General features: G+C 40.2%; 1 protein-coding gene and 1 long non-coding RNA gene across 3 annotated transcripts; both read left to right on the forward strand.

Annotated features, from left to right (window-relative positions):
- The first annotated feature begins 919 nt into the window (after window positions 1–919).
- Window positions 920–3885, forward strand: LOC140180215 (uncharacterized). The gene is made up of 4 exons (XM_072220659.1): window positions 920–1678; window positions 1853–2950; window positions 3050–3672; window positions 3786–3885. Exons 1-4 carry the CDS (start codon window positions 920–922, stop codon window positions 3883–3885), a joined length of 2580 nt encoding a protein of 859 aa, XP_072076760.1.
- Window positions 3886–7516: 3631 nt separating this feature from the next.
- LOC112754897 (uncharacterized) lies at window positions 7517–13655 on the forward strand. Of its 2 annotated transcripts, none has more exons than XR_003178817.3 (6): window positions 7517–8106; window positions 8209–8405; window positions 11449–12752; window positions 12840–12875; window positions 13088–13214; window positions 13295–13655. It is a non-coding gene; the product is annotated as an uncharacterized lncRNA (long non-coding RNA). The 2 variants fall into 2 exon arrangements; XR_003178819.3 differs by having other exon boundaries at window positions 13129–13214.
- The last annotated feature ends 6342 nt before the right edge of the window (window positions 13656–19997 follow it).

A 19997-nucleotide genomic window follows, 5' to 3' on the forward strand; every position in this document is an offset into this window, starting at 1 on the left:
CGACAAGGAAATATCTAGACCGGTTCAACGACGAGTGCCTGGAGATCGATGGGCTGACTGACTCTGTTGCCAGCCTATGCCTGACGAACAGAATCCTAAATGAGGACTTCAGAAAACACCTCACCACGAAGCCGGTGTAGACAATGCAGGAGATCCAATGCGTGGCCAGGGAGTACATCAACGATGAGGAAGTCAGCCAGGTCGTGGCCGCCAACAAATGGCAGCCCTCCTATAATCAAACCCGGCATCACAAAAGTGGAGAAAGACAGAAGGAACACGCCACAGACGGCGGTCCGGACAAGGCACCCAGGCCATTTCCTCGAGTCGGGAAGTTCACTAATTACACTCCCCTCACCGCACCAATCATGGAAATTTACCAGCAGATAGCCGAGAAAGGAATCTTGTCAAAACCCCGACCTCTGAAAGACAGAACAGGAGGGAACAAGAACCTCTATTGTGATTACCATAAGGGCTATGGGCACAAAACACAGGATTGCTTCGACCTCAAGGATGCGCTGGAACAGGCAATTCGGGATGGAAAACTGGCTGAATTCTCCCATCTCATTAGGGAGCCGAGAAGACGAGATCGCGACCGAGGGGCGGAGGACAAGACTCGCGTGGTAAAGCAACGACACGACCAAGACGACAACAAGCAAGGCCTCACCATAGTGAACGTCGTAACAGCAAGAGACGCACCCCCAAGGTCCAGGTCGGCGCACAAGAAAGACACCAAAGTCCTAGCGGTTTCCTCATCATCTGCGAAGAACCCCAAGAGGTCGAGGCCACCACCAATATCGTTCGGCCTAGAGGACCAATGGTTTGATGAAGTCGCGAAAAGCCCCCCATGGTCGTCACGGCCAGGGTGGGAATCAGCCTCATCAAGCGCATCCTCATAGACACTGGCGCTGACTCGAACATCATGTTCCAGAATGTGTTCGATGCCTTGGGGTTGTGGGACGCCGACCTGAGAACCCACCAGCATGGTGTCGTAGGATTAGGCGACCACTTCATCAAGCCTGACGGCATAATCTCCCTGCCGATTTCAGTAGGACACGGGCAGGGGCGAGGCTCGACAATGGCCGAGTTCGTGGTTTTGCGTGACTCCACAGCATACAACATCATCCTAGGGAGGAGGACCATCAACGATCTCGGGGCAATAATCTGCACGAAGATGCTGGTAATGAAGTTCATAGCTGATGACGGGTTCGTGGGATCCATAAAAGGAGATTTGGAAACGGCAGTCGCCTGCGACAATGCCAGTCTCTCCTTAAGGAAGAAGTCCAAGGAAGCAGCAGGAGTGTTCCTTGCCGACCTAGACATGAGAGTCGAAGACAAACCCAGACCTGATCCAGAAGGGAGCTTGGAAAAGTTTAGAGTCGGCGACACAGACGAGAAGTTCACCTTTGTGAACAGGAACCTGCCACACGAGCTGAAGGGGCCCCTAATGGAAATGATTAGGTCTAACGGCGACCTATTTGCATGGACGCCAGCCGACATGCCGGGAATAGACCCCCAGCTCATGTCACATCACTTGGCCGTGATGGCGGAGGCCAGACCGGTAGCTCAAAGGAGGAGGAAGATGTCACAAGAGCAAGCAGAGGAGGTGGCCAGGCAGACGGCTAGCCTCCTCGAAGCAGGATTTATTCGGGAACTTGACTACTCGACATGGCTGTCGAATGTAGTTTTAGTGAAAAAACACAACGAGAAATGGATGATGTGTGTGGATTACTCTGATCTCAACAAAGCATGCCCCAAGGACTGCTACCCCCTGCCCAACATTGATGCACTCATCGACGCAGCGGCGGGATATCGGTACCTAAGTTTCATGGACGCCTACTCTGGCTATAACCAGATACCGATGCACCGACCTGACGAAGAGAAAACAGCGTTCATAACACCGAGGGGGATATATTGCTACAAGGTAATGCCATTCGGCCTGAACAATGCCGGGGCCACTTACCAAAGGCTAATGAACAAGATATTCAGTGACCTCATAGGCAGGACGGTGGAAGTCTACGTGGATGATATCCTGGCCAAGACCACTGGCCTTGAGGACCTCCTAAGCGACCTAGGAAACGTGTTCGCGGCCCTCCGACGACACGGCATGAGGCTCAACCCCCTCAAATGTGCCTTTGCAATGGAGGTCGGGAAGTTCCTAGGATTTATGATAACCCAAAGTGGGGTGGAAGCTAATCCTGAAAAATGTCAAGCGATACTCCAAATGAGGAGTCCGGGTTGCATCAGAGACGTTCAGAGACTGGCAGGAAGGCTCACCGCGCTATCTCGCTTCCTCAGGGCATCGGCAGCAAAAGCCCTGCCCTTCTTCAACCTGATGAGAAAGGGGATAGCGTTTGAATGGACCACGTCATGTGAGGAAGCATTCAAACATTTCAAGGAGATCCTCGTAACTCCTCCCATGCACGGGAAACCCAAAGTCGGAGAACCGCTATACCTGTACCTGGCCATAACGGACGAAGCGCTGGTAGCAGTTCTGGTACAGGAGGAAGGGAAGGCTCAACAACCAATCTACTTTGTGAGTAGAGCACTGCAAGGAGCAGAACTGAGATATAGCAAATTAGAGAAGCTAGCTCTGGCACTACTAACCTCCTCTCGAAGACTAAGGCAGTACTTCCAGGGTCACCAGGTAGTCATGAGAACGGACCAGGAAATTCGTCAAGTGCTCCAAAAACCCGACTTAGTGGGAAGGATGATGACCTGGGCCATTGAGCTATCTCAATACGATTTGAGATATGAACCTCGACATGCGATTAAGGCACAAGCAATAGCAGACTTCCTGGTGGAAGTAACAAGAGACCCGACCGAGGAAGCGGGCACACGGTGGAAGCTCCATGTGGACGGAGCCTCCAAGCAAACATCCGGAGGTGCCGGGATCATCCTGGAAGGCCCTGCCGGGGTCATATACGAACAATCAATCAAGTTCGAGTTTCTCGTATCAAACAACCAAGCGGAATATGAGGCCCTTCTGGGCGGCTTGATCTTAGCCCGGGAAGTCGGGGCTACGAGGTTGGAAGTATGCAACGACTTATAGGTCGTTACCTCGCAAGTGAACGGAAGCTACCAAGCCAGGGACTCGCTGTTGCAAAAGTACTTGGAGAAGGACAAAGAGCTGGACAAACAGTTCGAGGAGGTCGCAGTCCAACACGTTCCGAAGGAAAAGAACACACGGGCGGACCTCCTATCCAAGCTAGCGAGCACGAAACCGGGAGTCGGCAACAGATCCCTCATTCAAGGAATGATGAAGGAACCGGCAGTCACCCTCCACCTGACAAAGGTAGGCCCCTCGTGGATGGACCCCATCGTTGACTTCCTAGAAAACGGCAAACTCCCTGAAGACGAGAAGGAAGCCAAAGCGTTGAGAAGGGTGGCGGCCAGATATGCGATCATACAAGGCCAGCTATTCAAAAAGGGACTTAGCCAGCCCTTGCTGAAGTGCCTCCATCCTGACCAAACAGACTACGTACTCAGAGAAGTCCATGAGGGATGTTGTGGTCACCACATCGGGGGCAAAGCCCTAGCAAGAAAGCTCATCCGAGCTGGATACTACTGGCCGTCGATGATGGTCGACTCCAAGAAGCTTGTAAAGAAATGTGTCAAGTGCCAAGAGAACGCCAACTTCCACAGAGCGCCGGCAACTGAACTAAGCCTACTGAGGTCCTCCCGACCTTTTGCACAATGGGGAGTCGACCTACTGGGACCTTTCCCGGTTGGCCCAGGACAAGTCAAATACCTCATAGTCGCTATCGACTACTACACCAAATGGATAGAGGCCGAACCACTGGCGAGCATATCCTCAGCCAATTGTCGAAAGTTCATGTGGAGGCAGGTGATAACTCGGTTCGGCATCCCGAAAATCGTCATCTCTGACAACGGGACACAGTTCACCGACAAGAAATTCGTGGAGTTCCTCGCCGGCCTGGGCATAAAGCAGAAGTTCTCCTCAGTAGAGCACCCTCAGACAAACAGTCAAGTTGAAGATCACATTCTTTCCCTGCTCTCTAGTCACCTTATGTTTCTTCTTAAGCTCCTCAACCTCAGCTTGAGCGGCCTTAGCCAACGAGAGGGCCACGTCACACTCTTTCTGTAAAGCCACCACCCGACCTTGCGCGGCATTAAGTTGGCTCTCCAAAGTCATCTCCCGCTCGGTTAAACGGGACACGGTGTCATCGGAGGCCTTCAGCTTCTCCTCGGCAGACGCGGCTTTCTCCTCAGCAGCCTTCAGTTTTTCCCCCGTCTTAGACAGTTTCTCCCGAAGCGTTTCAACTTGAGTTTTGAATTCATTATTGGCCTTGACAGCAGATTCAAGTTTCCTGCGCAGCGCCTGCATCCCTGACAACTCGAATTCGGCCTTCCGAGCTATCACGACACCACGAAGAAGGGTACGGTACATCCACCTCGCCTGCCCCGCAAGCTCGGTGCCAAGGAAGTGATCCTCTGTGCCAGGAAGCAGCTGCGAATCTATGAAGGTCCCGGCGTCGAAGTTCCGGTCCATTACGGTAAGAACCCCTTCTGGGCTGGAGGATGCCCTCTGCCTCTTGGGGGTGGGAATAAGCTTCAAATTGTCATCCTCTTGCTGAGCGGAGGTCGAGTGCTCGGGGCTAACCGTCTCCTCATGGATAGGAAAAACGCGCGCCCCGTCAAAGTTCTTATCCGTCATCTCGGTATCACGGTGTGACGGCGTTGCCTGATCCTTATTCTCAGGAGGGTCCTCCGGTTTCCCGTCAACCTTCTCTGCTTCCTCCTTATCGTTGTCCGCCAAGAAAGTCTTGAACAAGTCCTCTAGCCCTGTCACAGAAGCAGACATCTCCCCTGCAACAAACAAGTAAACATGTTAGTCGTGAAACTGGCACAACCAAGCGAATGAATAGAAACGCAAAAACACAAGGCAAAACAACTCACAAACGTAATTTCTGGCAACCTCCCGGTCACCCATCAAAAGGTGGAGATTCACATGATTCTTCCCAAAAACTACCAACAACACGTCGGCGACCCTCTTATCCACAGCGGACATCCCCTTATAAGGCACCTTTATAAATGTGTTGGATCCCGCCCCAAAGCTCCAGTACGTCGGAATGAGGCGCTCCCCTTCTAACGACAACCAAAAGGGGTGACGACCTTTGACCGGACGCACCTTAAAATATTTGTCTTTAAACCCATGATAAGAGTCCTCGAACAAGCCGAAGATCCTCCGACCCTGGGCAGATCGGAAGGACATGAACCCTTTCCTCGCTTTCCCCTCCTTGGAAGGATTCGTGAGGTTGAAGAAAAAAAAGGAAAACATCAACAAATACTGGCAACTCCAGATACTCGCATACCATCTCGAAACAGCGGATAGAAGCCCAACTGTTCGGATGCAGTTGTGACGGCGCCACGGAGATCCGGTTAAGAAGCGCCATTTGAAAAGGAGAAAACGGGATACGAACCCCCACCTGGGTGAACATGTATTTATAAAACCAAATCCAATAGGGGACCCGAGGGGAATGGAAGTTAAGCTCATATAGCCGTTCATTGGGGCAGGAACAAAGACGTCATAATTGGCTTCCTCGTCTGTCCCTCCGCACAAGTACTCGCCTTGGCGGAACTCCGTTAGTTCCCCCTCGTCCATCTGATTTGGCGAGTCCTTCACGTCGGAAGTCACCCAGGCGTAGGGGTCGTAATTCGCGGCGGAGGGAGAGGCCCGAGAAACGATGCGAGGCATACCTACAATGGGGTACCACTCCGTTAGTCTATGAGGTCGGGAGTCCGGAAAAGCCCAGAAACTATGTTTGTCCTATTCAACAGCTAAGATCAAGCATGGCTAAAAGCAAAATCCAAACAAAAGCCTACCCTGGAATGGTAACCCCCCTAACACACCTATTTGACACTAAAAGGCCACCTATCATACAAAACCAAGCAAACAGCATGCATGCAGAAGAACAACAAAATAGACACGAAGCAAAGAACGAAGAGAATGCTTACCTGGACTGATTAGGAAGATTCGAAGGAGGAGGAAGAAGAGCAAATGCACAAAATGCAGAAGTGACACTCTGGGAATTCAGAAGGAGAAAATGATAGAGATGGTGGGAGTGAGGATATGAGAGGAGAGCAAATGCAAAACTGTTTAAAACTGCCACTGAAGAAGCGCGAAAGGCCTGGGGACAAAATAGTCTTTGCACGCGCGGGGTTTTCAACCCATTATGAGCATTTAATGCTCCACGCGAGGAACGAGGCGACAAACGGCCGCCTCAGCAACAAACAGACACGCGCGCAAGGGGCACGTCCCCTCCACGGGCGGCCGACCTGACGACAACACACGAATAAGAGATAACACGCCACCAACCACCTTCACGGTCATTGCTGGCGCGTTGGGGCACTGTTACGGCCTGGCCCAAACCGTTTGCGGGCCAGCCCGACCCGAGCACCACCCGACCCGAACGGCCAGACGTGGGGCGCTCAGTCGCCGACCCGGACACGCGTCCCTGACAGATTTGCTACAACTGTACGAAGGAGGCCTCGAAAAAGGTGGGCTTGTCCTTCTGGGGCCCACCTCTGACACGATATATATGGGGAAGGTCCTACCCTTCCCCCAAGGTACGTCACATACCATTTACCTCTTTTTCGCCTGCACACTTTACTGACTAGAGCATCGGAGTGTCTTTGCAGGTGACACCCCCCTCCTCACACAAAGTGCTCGGGACGTCGTCTACTCCAGCCCGATAACTTACGGCCAAGCGAGACCCCCTTCATCAAACAGGATACCAACCCGAACCGTCCGGTACCCGACCTACCGAACAATTATAATGAAATATTTTGTATAATTTTAGTAATTCAAAAATAAGAAAGAATTGTACAATTTAATTTAAGTAACTTCTATTCTGAAAAAGTTACGATTTATTTTATTAATTTGATATCTTATTTTATAAATTAATCAATTAAGAGTAATTAAATTAGTTTTATTAATATTTGGAGTTTAGGTTAATTAATATTCTTATGTTATTTTTATAATTAGTTATTTCATATGATTTGAAAATAAAATTTAGTAATGAAAGGATTATATAATTTAATTTATGTAATTTTTATTATGAATGAATTATGTTTTATTTTATTAATTTGAGCTCTTAGAGATTAATTTATTAGGAATGATTAAATGAATTTTTGTAAATACTTTAAGTTTAAGTCAATTAATATTTATGTACAACTTTTATTTTAACTAGTTATTTCATATAAATTGAAATTAAAATTATAATAGAAAAATAATAAAAGGTCATATAATTTGATTTAGGTAATTGATATTTCAAGTTTAACCGTATTTTATAAAATGTGATTAGTATGTTTACTTTATAATTTAAATTAAAAATAACTATTTGAGATCACTAATAGATTAATAGATAAAAATTTATGTGTTTTGAAAATAATCTTTATAGTATTATATTTAAATCTTAAATTGTTATTCTATCTCAAATATTTTATAAAAATTATTATATTACTCTTATATATTTTTCTTTGTCCTAAAAATTCCTAATTTTAATCCTAATATCACAAATCCCTAATTTGTATACTAAATCCCTAAATCTACAATCAGAAAGAGAAAGAAAGGGAACGGGGAGCTCGAGGGGGAAACAGAAGGGAAGAAAGAAGGAAACGAAGAACAGAGGGAGAGGGTGAGGGAACAAAGCAAGAAGAGAGGAAGGAGGATCGCTGCGCCGTGCTGCTCCCTGCGCCGGTTGCCGTCGCTGTCGCCAGAGCCAGAGGACAGAGAGAGAACGCTCGCAAGGGAAAGGACAAACGCGAGGAGAAGGAGAGCTCGTGCGCGAAGGACAGCACCGCCACTCCGTCGCCGCGCAGTTGTTGCTGCCATCCCGTCACCATCGTTGTCGCGGCTGGAAGCATAAAGTTCGAACAGAGGGGGAGAAACCGCGAGTGAAGGGTGACGCTGGGCCTCTGTCGCTGCTACTATCACCAAGCGTCGCTGTCGTTGCCGCCGAAGGCCAAGGCCCTATCGTTGTCATCGATTCTGCCTGGAGCCGCCACTCACTTGTCACAGCGAGTTAGTTACTCTGCCGCCGCTGAATTTGCCGTGTTGAGACTGAAACTGCCACTTTGACTCTGGTTTGACCTTTTTCTTAAATACGACCCATTTAAACGTTTTATTATCACTGCCATGCTTGTTCTGAGTTGATTCTGGTATATGTCTTGTCTTGAAATTCCCAGGGCTGTAATTGTTCTTTATTCCCATCCAATTTGAATTCCCTGTTTTGCTGTAACTATCATTACCATTGTGGAATTGTCGCCGTTGGGAGCATGATTAGAGATAGTGCCAGATTCGGATTTGCATGGGAATTGCCACTACTGTGAGTCAAGAGGAAAAGCCGCTCACAGCATTTAATCTTACGAGTTTCGACATCGAGGTAGGGGGTTTAATCAAACAGTTTTAATTTTAGAATGGCTACAAGGTTTATTAAGTAAATTGCAAATAGGTTTAATTGTTGTGAGTGATTAATTTATGATATGGATGCTGAATTGTGCCTGTGAAATGTGACTGGAATTATTGATTAGTGATATTGGTTCATTATGCGGATTGTGAATTGTTTGACAAATAATTGATGTGAATGCTGAATCTTGATGAATTATATTGGTTGATTACTGTTGAGCTAGTTATTGTAACAGACTTAGTTGGTAAATTGATTGGAGTTGGATTTAGAGGATAGTTGGAGGACTGAATTTTGAAAAGTTGAACTAATTTGTTGATAATCTGAATTTTGAGTTGAACGGATAATTTTGAAAGTGAGCCAGTTACTCAATAGTGATTGAAAGAATAAGAGATTAAAAGCCAAGTATAATAAGTATAATTGTTAAGATTCAGTTTTAAAGGTTTCGTATTAACTAGAGAATTAGTTATGATTTTTCAAAGTTGAATTGTAAAATCTGATTTTCTGCATAATTTTAAACGAAGACAGAAACTTTGAAAAGCTATAACTAATTATGTAATGATCGGAATTGCATGAGACTAAGTCTGGGCTAAACTTGGGAATATAAGAAACTAAACTGGAGAATTTGAGACTTTTTTGTTAAATATACAATTTATGGCAAATTTTTAAAGTTAGGTTGTTAAATCTGTCCTGCAGCAGAAAAGGTTAAACAGGGCAGCAACTTGTTTGTCTTGCTACGACTTCTACGAGCTGAGTTTTGGAGCGAAACTAATTTTGTTATAAAATTTGATTAACTTGGTTTATTGTTCTAAAACTTCAGAATTTTAGGAGTTAAGGATTGGGAGTTGTGAATTTTTGAATATTGGTGGTCAAAACTAGAAAGAAACAGATTTCAGTAAGCTATGCATCAACTTCCAATGCTTGTAACTCTTAGAATTGAATAGCAATTGGGTTGCAACTAAGACACAATTGTTGCTAGATAAGTTAGGAGTTTCCAAGCTAAACTTTAGCTTAATTGAAGTTTTGTAGAAAAAGTTATACAAGTTGAAAGACACTAAACTTGTTGGTTTCTAAAACAGATTTTGACTTATTTTTACCTAACTTTCAAATTATGTAACTTCTTAATTAAAATTGATATTGACCTGGAACCAATTGGAAAAGAAACTTTGATGAGTGGAGTTGAATCATATTAGTTTTTAAGGTCATTGGATTTAACTTGGATTTTATATTGAATTATGAATATCACATGCTGCTGCTGTTTTTCTGGTTTTACGCACTGCAGAGAAGTCACGGTTTTTCCTCTATTCCTAAGGCTAGAGAAATCAGAAAATTATGATCTTTAGTTTGTTAGAAAGCTTATATTAAGATGAACGCCTAGACATAAAGTTTGCGCAATTCCAAGTTTATTTGCTATATTAAAAACAAAAAAGAAGATAGAGTGTTGAGGATGTCTTAGTGATAGTTCTGAGTTTATAAAATTAAGGATGAACCTTAGCGTTATATAGCTGATTCAATGTTGAAATTTGTTTGATTCTGTCATCTTCTTTTCTGTTTTTAATATAGAAAATAAACTTGGAATTGTGCAAACTTTATGTCCAAGCGTTCATCTTGAAATAAGCTTTCTAACAAACCAAAGATCATAATTTTCTGATTTCTCTAGCCTTAGGAATAGAGGAAAAACCGTGACTGCTCTGCAGTGCGTAAAACCAGAAAAACAGCAGCAGCATGTGATATTCATAATTCAATATAAAATCCAAGTTAAATCCAATGCCTCTAAAAATTAATATAGTTCAACTTCACTCATCCAGGTTTCTTTCTCAATTGGTTCTGAGTTAATACCATTTTTAATGAAGAAGTTACATAACTTGGAAGCTAAGTAAAAAATGAGTCAAAATCTGTTTTAGAAACTAACAAGCTTAGTACCTTTCAATTTGAATAACTTTTATTACAAAACTCCAATTAAGCTAAATTTTGGTTTGGGAACTCCTAGCTCATCCAGAAACAAGTGTGTCTTGGTTGCAACCCAATCGCTATTCAATTCTAAGAGTTACAAGCATTGGAAGTTGATGCATAGCTTGCTGAAATCTGTTTCTTTTCAGCTTTGACCACCAATATTCAAAAATTCACAACTCCCAATCCTTAACTCCTAAAATTCTAAAGTTTTAGAGCAATAAATCAAGTTAATAAAATTTTATAAAAAAATTTGTTTTGCTCGATAACTCAGCTCGTAGAAGTCGCAGCAAGATAAACAAGTTGCTGCCCTGTTTGACATTTTCTGCTGCAGGACAGATTTAACAACTTAAATTTAAAAATTTGCCATAAATTGTATATTTAACAAAAAGGTCTCAAATTTTCCATTTTAGTTCCTTGTATTCCCAAGTTTAGCCCAGACTTGGTCTCATGCAATTCTGATCATTACATAATTAGTTATATCTTTTCAAAGTGTCTGACTTTGTTTAAAATTATGCAGAAAATCAGATTTTAGAATTTAACTTTGAAAAATCATAACTAATTCTCTAGTTGATACGAAATCTTCAAAATTGAATATTAATAACTATACTTGTTGTAGTTCGCTTAGCTTTTAGTCTCATACTATTCCAATCTCTATTAAGTTGCTGGAGCACTTTCAAAGTTGCCGTTTCATTTCAAAATTATGATTTTCAACATAAAACTTAGCATTTCAAGTTCAACTTTCAATATTTCTCAATCAATTTTAAAACAATCACCAAACAATTCTACCACCATCCCAACATATTCAATAACCAGCCCAACAGTAATCAACCAATACAATTCAGCATTCAATCACTCATCAACAATTCGTAATTCACATGCAATCAATCAATTTCACAATAGCTTTTAGTCTCATACTATTCCAATCTCTATTAAACCTATTTGCAGTCATTCAATAAACTTTATGGGCATTCTAAAATTAAAATCATTTAAGTTAAACCTCCTACCTCGAGTAGCCGGAATCGTATTATTTAACGTAACAATTTCCTTTATCCCCAATTCGTGGCAACAGTAGTCATTCCAATACAACTGGAACGGCAGCGGAATCACTCACAACTCTAGTAGTAGCAACAGCAATTTTGGAAGGGAATTTAATAGTGGCTGAAGCAAATGCAAGGACAAAACAGAACAGATAAAAAAAGGAGTAAAAATCAGAATATTGGTTGTAGAACAAAACCTATCTTACCAAAAGAAATACGGGAATGGAGCAGCAGCTCTAGTACTCAGAAAAACAGAAACCAGAGACCAGGGCATACGTCTTAGCAGCAACAGCACCAATCCGATCGGTTAGAACAGCAGGGACACCAACGAAATAAGAACGGCAAAACAAAATAGAAGCAGAACAGAGTTAAGAATATCAGAGGAAAATACAGGATTGTTATAGAGCAACTGGGGTTCAGAGGTAGTGGTACTCAAGGCTAGGACTTAACTGACTCACCATGAGCGACGACGGCGACCAGGAAATCCGGCGATAGCCACGGCAGAACGGCTCCTCTGTTGCGTCCCTTCCTCACACGCGTCCCTTCCGCTTTGCAGTAGCATCAACGGCGACCTCCTCTCCCGGTTTGGTTCCTCCTAATGACGGTGGCGGCTTCCATCAACAGCAGCGGCGGCAAGGCACAGCGACGGCGGCAACGAAGACGAGCTCCCTCTCTTCCTCACGTCGTGTCTGTCTCCCTCAACGCTTCTGCAAAGCGAATCTCTCTCTCTCCTCCGGTGCGCTCAACGACAACGGCGACGGCGGTAAGGACCCACCCGCGTTGTTCGCTCCTCTCTTCCTTCTTCTTCTTCCTCGAGCCTGCTCTATTCTCCGTTTCCCCTTCTCTGTTATCCCCCTCCTTTCCTTCTGTATGTATGTACGTTTAGGGATTTAGGTAGCAATTACAGCCTGTTTGGAATGCATCTGATTTGAAATCATAGATGAATTGAATTCTATTCCTTGCTTTGGAATAGAAAAAAAACATGAAGTTGAATTCCGGTGAGAATTCCAATTCTCATTTTACCCCTATTTACAAATCAGACCTACTTTGGTCTGATTTCAAAATCAATTCTCACCTAAATCTTACTTAAACTGTGCAATATCAAAAATATCCCTAAATCTCTCTCTCTCTCCATTCCCACCCTTTCCTCTTCTTGTATACCTTCAATCTCTCCTAATGTTTCAAACCCCACCAACAACAACAATAATCTACACTTCACCTCTCTCTTCAGAACCAGAATCACCATTCATCGCCTCTCTCCAATCCCTCCATTCCCCTCAGTGAGTTGCCGCACCCGTGCCACCACTGCAACGGTGTCCTTTAGTCTTCCCACCACGTAATTCTTCTCAAACTCAATTTGGGTTTCTTTAATTTTCCTCAAATTCGCTGTTGATCACTTTTTCCCCTTTTTTTTTGTGTGCAGGAAACCCAAGGCGGATACAATTGACAAAATCCCATAGTGAGTTCATTGTTACTGTCTTTTATCACCAGTTTTAATTCAATGGATTTGAGTTTCCTTGCAATTTAGCTTAATCGTTTGGTTTGTTATTTCTGTTATCATCATCAATTTGTTGTTGCCAGCTACATAATTTAGCTAGTTTCTTCAGCTGAAGTAGTTTGTTAGTGTGTCACTACTTAGGAGCTTATACACATTATTGTATATACTTTCAGATTGTTTTTCTAAGGGCCTGTTTTGTTTGTTATGTTTGGAGTTTGGGCCCAAGAAGGATCAGCAGGTCACCAGATCTTGTCCACTTTAGGTTTCAATGATGAAAAAGCCAAAGAACTTGCCAAAGAAGTAAGCCTCAAGTTCTGTTGTTTTGGCTCCGCGGAATCCTCAGTATCGAATTAAACTAGATGGTTTTTCGTTTTATGCAGATTAATGAAGATGTCGATTTGAGCTTTAAGAAGCAAGCTTGAGAAATTCCTTGAAAGTAGATTGATACCTTTTGATCCCTGGCATTGCAAGTTCCTTGAGAAAATTAACTGTACTCTCCCTTGTTACAAGTTCCTGCATTGATGTACTTGACATGTATGTCAAATACTGTTGTACACTAATTGGAGATGATGCTTTTTCTCATTTTTTTTTTGTTTCAAGTTTTAAAAATAATTTAAATTTCTCATTTTTAAAAAAATTCCACCTATCATGATTTCATGGGTGAGATGGATCTAATCGGTGAGATTGTGTTAGACCAATTTTACTTATAAGCGATTTATATAATTATATTATCTAATTTAATTGATAAATAAAATTATACTTAATATTTATTGAGGGGTAAAAATGTCTTAGAGAAATAATGTAATTCATCAATAAGTCATTCCAAACAATGGAATTCAATTCTATTTCATTAAATGAGTTAGTTGTTCCAAACTATGGAATTGAATTCCATTTCTTTAGGAATTCATTTCTTGATGGAATTGAATTCTAATTCCATCATTTAAAGGTGTCCAAACAGGCTGTTAGGGATTCAGGAATTTTGTGATATTAGGGTAATATATATATATAGGTAATATAACAATTTTACAAAATATTCGAGGTAGTATGATAATTTAGGATTCAAATATAATCTTGTAAAAATTAATTTCGGAACACATAACTTTATTAATTTATCAATAAATTTAAATAATTATTTTTAATTTGACTTATAAAATAAACATACTAAACACATTTTATAAAATACAGTTAAACTCAAAATATCAATTATCTAAATTAAATTATGACTTTTCATTATTTTTCCATCATAACTTTAACTTCAATTTATATAAAATAACTAATTAAAATAAAAGTTGTACATAAATATTAGTTGACTTAAATTTAAAGTATTTACAAAAATTCATTTAATCATTCCTAATAAATTAATCTCTAAGAACTCAATTTAATAAAACAAACTATAATTTATTCATAATAGAAATTACTTAAATTAAATTATATAATACTTCCATTACTAAATTTTATTTCCAAAGCATATGAAATAACCAATTATAAAAATTACATAAAAATATTAATTAACTTAAACTTTAAATATTAATAAAACTAATTTAATTACTCTTAATAAATTAGTTTATAAAATAAAGAGTTCAAATTAATAATAACTCATAACTTTAATAATAACTCATAACTTTTCATAGTAAAAGTTACTTAAATTAAATTGTACAATTCTTTCTTAATTTTCAATTACTAAAATTTTACAAAATATTCCATTATAATAAAATTACTTAAGAATATTAATGGATTCAAAATAAAACTATCTCCGAATCTATTTAATTATTTCTAGTAAAATAATTTCTAAAATTATAAGTTTAAACTTAATAAAATAAAATCACAATTTGTTCGTATTTAGATTTTAAAAAATGCGGGATATTACATTCTATCCAACTTACAAAAATTTTCGCCCTCGAAAATTGATATAAGATGAAGAAAAGATTTATATGCACATCCCCTTTTGAATATTTTAAAGATACCAAGAAAATCATATCACATAAACATAGAAGAAAATATATTAGGTAATGCAAGAGTTGATAAAATAACTTAACACAAGATAAATTTTAAAATCCAAAATCAAATAGGCACAATGTTGTTCAGAACTTTTAACAAAGCATGATCACTTCCTCTCGTCGTCTCAAAACTCCACGACTCCTTATAACCTCGTATACTAACCAGATTCACTTTCCGCACGCACAAATCGCGTCCCTAAGAATTAGCATATATAAGGAATACGAAATATGAGAAGAGAAAGACAAACGGCACGAAAGGTTTATGCGAGAAATTGGAAGAATACTCAAGTTTGTAATTGCACAAGATGGTATTTTGCAAGGATTTGAAAGAATACGTGAGATCATCAACAAACAAGGATATATATATATATATATATATATATATATATATATATATATATATATATATATATATATATATATATATATATATAAGCAAATGAAATGGAGCATAAAAGGAATTAATTCAAAGTTTAGGAAGAAATTTTGAATCGAACAGTTTAAATATGAACATCATTAGGAAAAATAGTACAATAATTTTGAACAACTTCAATTTGAAATAGAGGAATTAGTTTATCTTTTTCAAAAGAAAATATTTAAATCCAATATTTTTCAAAAGTACTAAACTTAGTATAAATAATATGTTATACCGATTTAATTTCAAATCAAAACAAATCTTGTGTGGTTTGTAAATTAAAGCTTGTTTGGTGTTGAGGGTAAAATATTTTCTTTAAAAAATTTTGAAGGATACTTAAGTACATAATTAGGTAAGGATAGCTATAGAATTATAGTAAAGTTGGAAGAAAATCAGGTTCTATTTAAAGAATAAATTCGGAAATAGAATTTTCTGTAAATTAATAAAAAATAAGTGGTATATCACAAGTAAATAAGATTAAACTATATAAAGAAGTTTCAGGGTTTATGTAAGAAAATCTAGGTTGAATTAAAAACAATCCCATCAAAATTTAAGCAAGGATTGCGGATACAGTCAAGTAAGAAAAGATTTGAATTGAAATTTTTCTCGAAGAAAATCTGAAACAAGTACCCAAGAAGAAAATTACAAGAAATGATATGTTGCATCGAAATAAATTCGAGTTCAGAACAAGGAAGATAGAGTTTGAAAGGTAAAGATAAATATTTCAAAAGATTCAAACAACAACCAGATACAGAGTCAAGCAAGGACATGCACGAATGATAATGCAAGATTGGCAAGAAAGAGATAAAAAACTAGAAATTCCAATACAATTGATAAAGAAAGAAATAACAACAAGCACGAATAAAGATTATACGTCGAAACGAAACTAATCTCTAGAACTTAGTTTCTAATGTTCCCCAAAACCTCGTGATTCGCGTTAACCTATCACTTCTATTTCGTCTATGATAACCCATTAGTTTTTCCCATATACATAAATCATTAATATTAAGTTGGCCAAACTTGATACCATGAGGTATGCAAAGGTAAACTAATAGCATTAATCATCAGACAGTCATGCATATAAAATAAAAACTCTCGTCACCAAGACAAGTCTTAAGGCATGACAGACATTCAAAGTATGCAATGAAGCATAGTCAGTCCACTCTCAAGGCTATACAGGAAGGACTGCTCTGATACCATATTGTAACATCTCTTCCAACAAAATACCTTGCTTAAGTCAGGGTATTTCTATTAAAAAGAACGTTACGTGACCTTTCTTAATATTAACTACTTAATTACTGAGCCTTTGTATCGATTTCGCGTTTCAGTTTTAAGAAAATGCCAGAAAATTTTATTTTTATTCATTAAAGTCATAATTCAAATATTTACAAGTAATAATAATCACATAAATATTATTAATAATAATTCTTATACAAAAGAAACCAAATGAAACTCAAATACAATATACCAAATCTACCCCTCTATATGAAATAAAATCCCAAAAGACAACAGCGAGGGGACTCTATGAAAGCAAGTAAAACCATAAAGAAAACCTACTAATCGCTCGCATCTTCAAATTACGTCTTCAAACCTGTGTCACTGAAAGGGTGAAAAATTTGGGGGTGAGAACCAAACCACAAGTTCTCAGTAGAGGTCGAGAATGTCGTAAAAGTAAAGAATAAATCGCAAATAGTTAATTTAGTTTAACAATATTCATTTTCATTAATTATATAAAACTCTTTGAAATTACGTTGAAAGAGAATTGGGTATTAGCTTATGTAAATCTCGGTATGAATAGCCAGCCTGTCCTAGGCATAGGTTCATTAAGTCTATGCTGAACTAGTATGACTTTTCATATAATACCTAACCCTAAGCGCAATTCAAAAACAGGCAAGTAGAACACAAACAGACAAATAGAATACAAACAAACAAAACAAGGAACAAAATAAAAGCACAGGAAATATCACAGAGAATAATGCGCAAACAAGATGATGCATGTCTAGCCCTAGTGTAGGTAATGAGCTCATCTGTCGGTTTCTACCCGCTCCCAACGTAACCCAGCATTACTAGCTGGATATGGCTTTCCTGTTGGCTATACCTCTGTGTACAAGAAATAATCCCTCTGCCACCACAGGGTCCACTGCACGCAGGAAATAACACATCTGCCATTGCAGGGATGTATGCCGACACACCTTCTGTATACAGAAAATAACCCCTCTGCCACTACAGAAATGGAACAGGTGATCACGGTACTTCTGTAGCAGGAAATAACCCCTCTGCCTTACAGAATTAAAATATGGATCTGTACCGCAGGAAAGCGTTCTCAGTGGTCGCACCACTATCTATCTGACTGTCTCATTGCAGCAGATGATCATACAAGTATATCTGGAGTTGCCTTGATGCAACAAATGAATAAACACATCTCTTGGGTTGCCTCAAGCAACAAATGACCTTTCAACAGGTCCTCTGCTTTTTATTCTCTTTTATAATCATAAATACGCAAGCGGGACAAAACCCACGTCCTTGCCAATAATTTCATAATCTGATTGTCTTTTCTCAAAAGAATTGTTGAAGTTATCATCATTACACAAGTTCTAAATATTCGTTCTGATTAAGTCCTTATACTTTTATAAAAATTTGGGCATAATCCCCTCTGAAAATAGGACTTAGCCACCCTACGGGTCCAAACCAAACAATTTACCAAACTCTTTTCAACCTTTCCAGCATCACATCAATTCAGAATCAAGCAAATTTCAACATTGAATCAGTCATATAACGCTAAGGTTCATCTTTAATTTTATAAACTCATAACTGTCACTAAGACATCCTCAACACTCTATCTTCTATTCTGTTTTTAATATAGCAAATAAACTCGAAATTGTGCAAACTTTATGTCCAGGCGTTCATCTTGAAATAAGCTTTCTAACAAACCAAAGATCATAATTTTGGCCAACTTAATATTAATGATTTATGTATATGGGAAAAACTAATGGGTTATCATAGACGAAATAGAAGTGATAGGTTAACGTGAATCATGAGGTTTTGGGAAACGTTAGAAACTAAGTTCTAGAGATTAGTTCCGTTTCGACGTGACTGCTCTGTAGTGCATAAAACCAGAAAAACAGCAGCAGCATGTGATATTCAAAATTCAATATAAAATCCAAGTTAAATCCAATGACCTTAAAAACTAATATGGTTCAACTCCACTCATCAAAGTTTCTTTTCCAATTGGTTCCAGGTCAATATCAATTTTAATGAAGAAGTTACATAATTTGAAAGTTAGGTACCGTAGTCCTAAAAATTCCTAATTTTAACCCTAATATCACAAATTCCTAATTTGTATACTAAATCCCTAAATCTACAATCAGAAAGGGAAAGAAAGGGAACGGGGAGCTTGAGGGGGAAACAGAAGGGAAGAAAGAAGGAAACGAAGAATAGAGGGAGAGGGTGAGGGAACAGAGGAAGAAGAGAGGAAGAAGGATCGTTGCGTCGTGCTGCTCCTTGCGCCGGTTGCCGTCGCTGTCGCCAGAGCCAGAGGACAGAGAGAGAACGCTCGCAAGGGAGAGGACAAACGCGAGGAGAAGGAGAGCTCGTGCGCGAAGGACAGCACCGCCACTCCGTCACCGTGCAGCTGTTGCTGCCACCCCGTCACCATCGTTGTCGCGGCGGGAAGCATAAAGTTCGAACAGAAGGGGAGAAACCACGAGTGAAGGGTGACGCTGGGCCTCTGTCGCTGCTGCTATCACCAAGCGTCGCTGTCGTTGCCGCCGAAGGCCAAGGCCCTATCGTTGTCATTGATTCTGCCTAGAGCCGCCACCCACTTGTCACAGCGAGTTAGTTACTCAGCCGCCGCTGAATTTGCTGTGTTGAGACGTCAAGTGGAGTCCGTTTGGCGCAGTTGCATATAACACCAGATTTTAAAATTAGTATTCAGCGAGCACAAGTACAATACTCAGAAATGATGATGATGTTGAGACGGATGAAAGCAGAGGAACCGGAAGCTGTAAGGCAAGATCGTAGCAGTCTTTGGAGATACAGGAACAGAATTTATGTGCCTAGCTCTGGAGATTTACGACAAAGGATTCTTGCAGAAGCTCATCAAAGTAGATTTTCTATGCATTTTGGAGTGACAAAGATGTATCAAGATTTGAAACAAATGTTCTGGTGGCTGGGCTTAAAGAAAGAAGTAGCTGATTATGTCTCAAAATGTTTAACCTGCCAGAAGGTGAAAGTGGGACATCAGAAGCCGTCAAGAACCCTGTAACCCTTGGAAATACCACAATGGAAATGGGAGCAGATCATTATGGATTTTGTCACGGGATTGCCAAGAACCTCAACAGGACATGATGCCATCTGGGTAATTGTGGACAGATTGACAAAATCGGCGCATTTTCTTCCAATTCAAGTTGACTAAACATTAGAAAGGCTGGCACAGATATATATTCAAGAAATCGTACGATTGCACAGGATACCTTCGTCAATTATTTCAGATCGCGATCCGAGGTTTACTTCCAGATTTTGGGGAGCTTTTCATAAAGCGTTGGGAACAGAGCTGCATATGAGTACAGCATACCATCCTCAGACAGGTGGACAATCAGAGCGGACAATCCAGACATTAGAGGACATGCTGAGATCTTGTGTGATGGATAACCAAGGCAGTTGAGATAAATA

This window comes from Arachis hypogaea, chromosome 16 (assembly GCF_003086295.3).
Source record: "Arachis hypogaea cultivar Tifrunner chromosome 16, arahy.Tifrunner.gnm2.J5K5, whole genome shotgun sequence".
NCBI classification, from domain to species: Eukaryota; Viridiplantae; Streptophyta; class Magnoliopsida; order Fabales; family Fabaceae; genus Arachis; species Arachis hypogaea.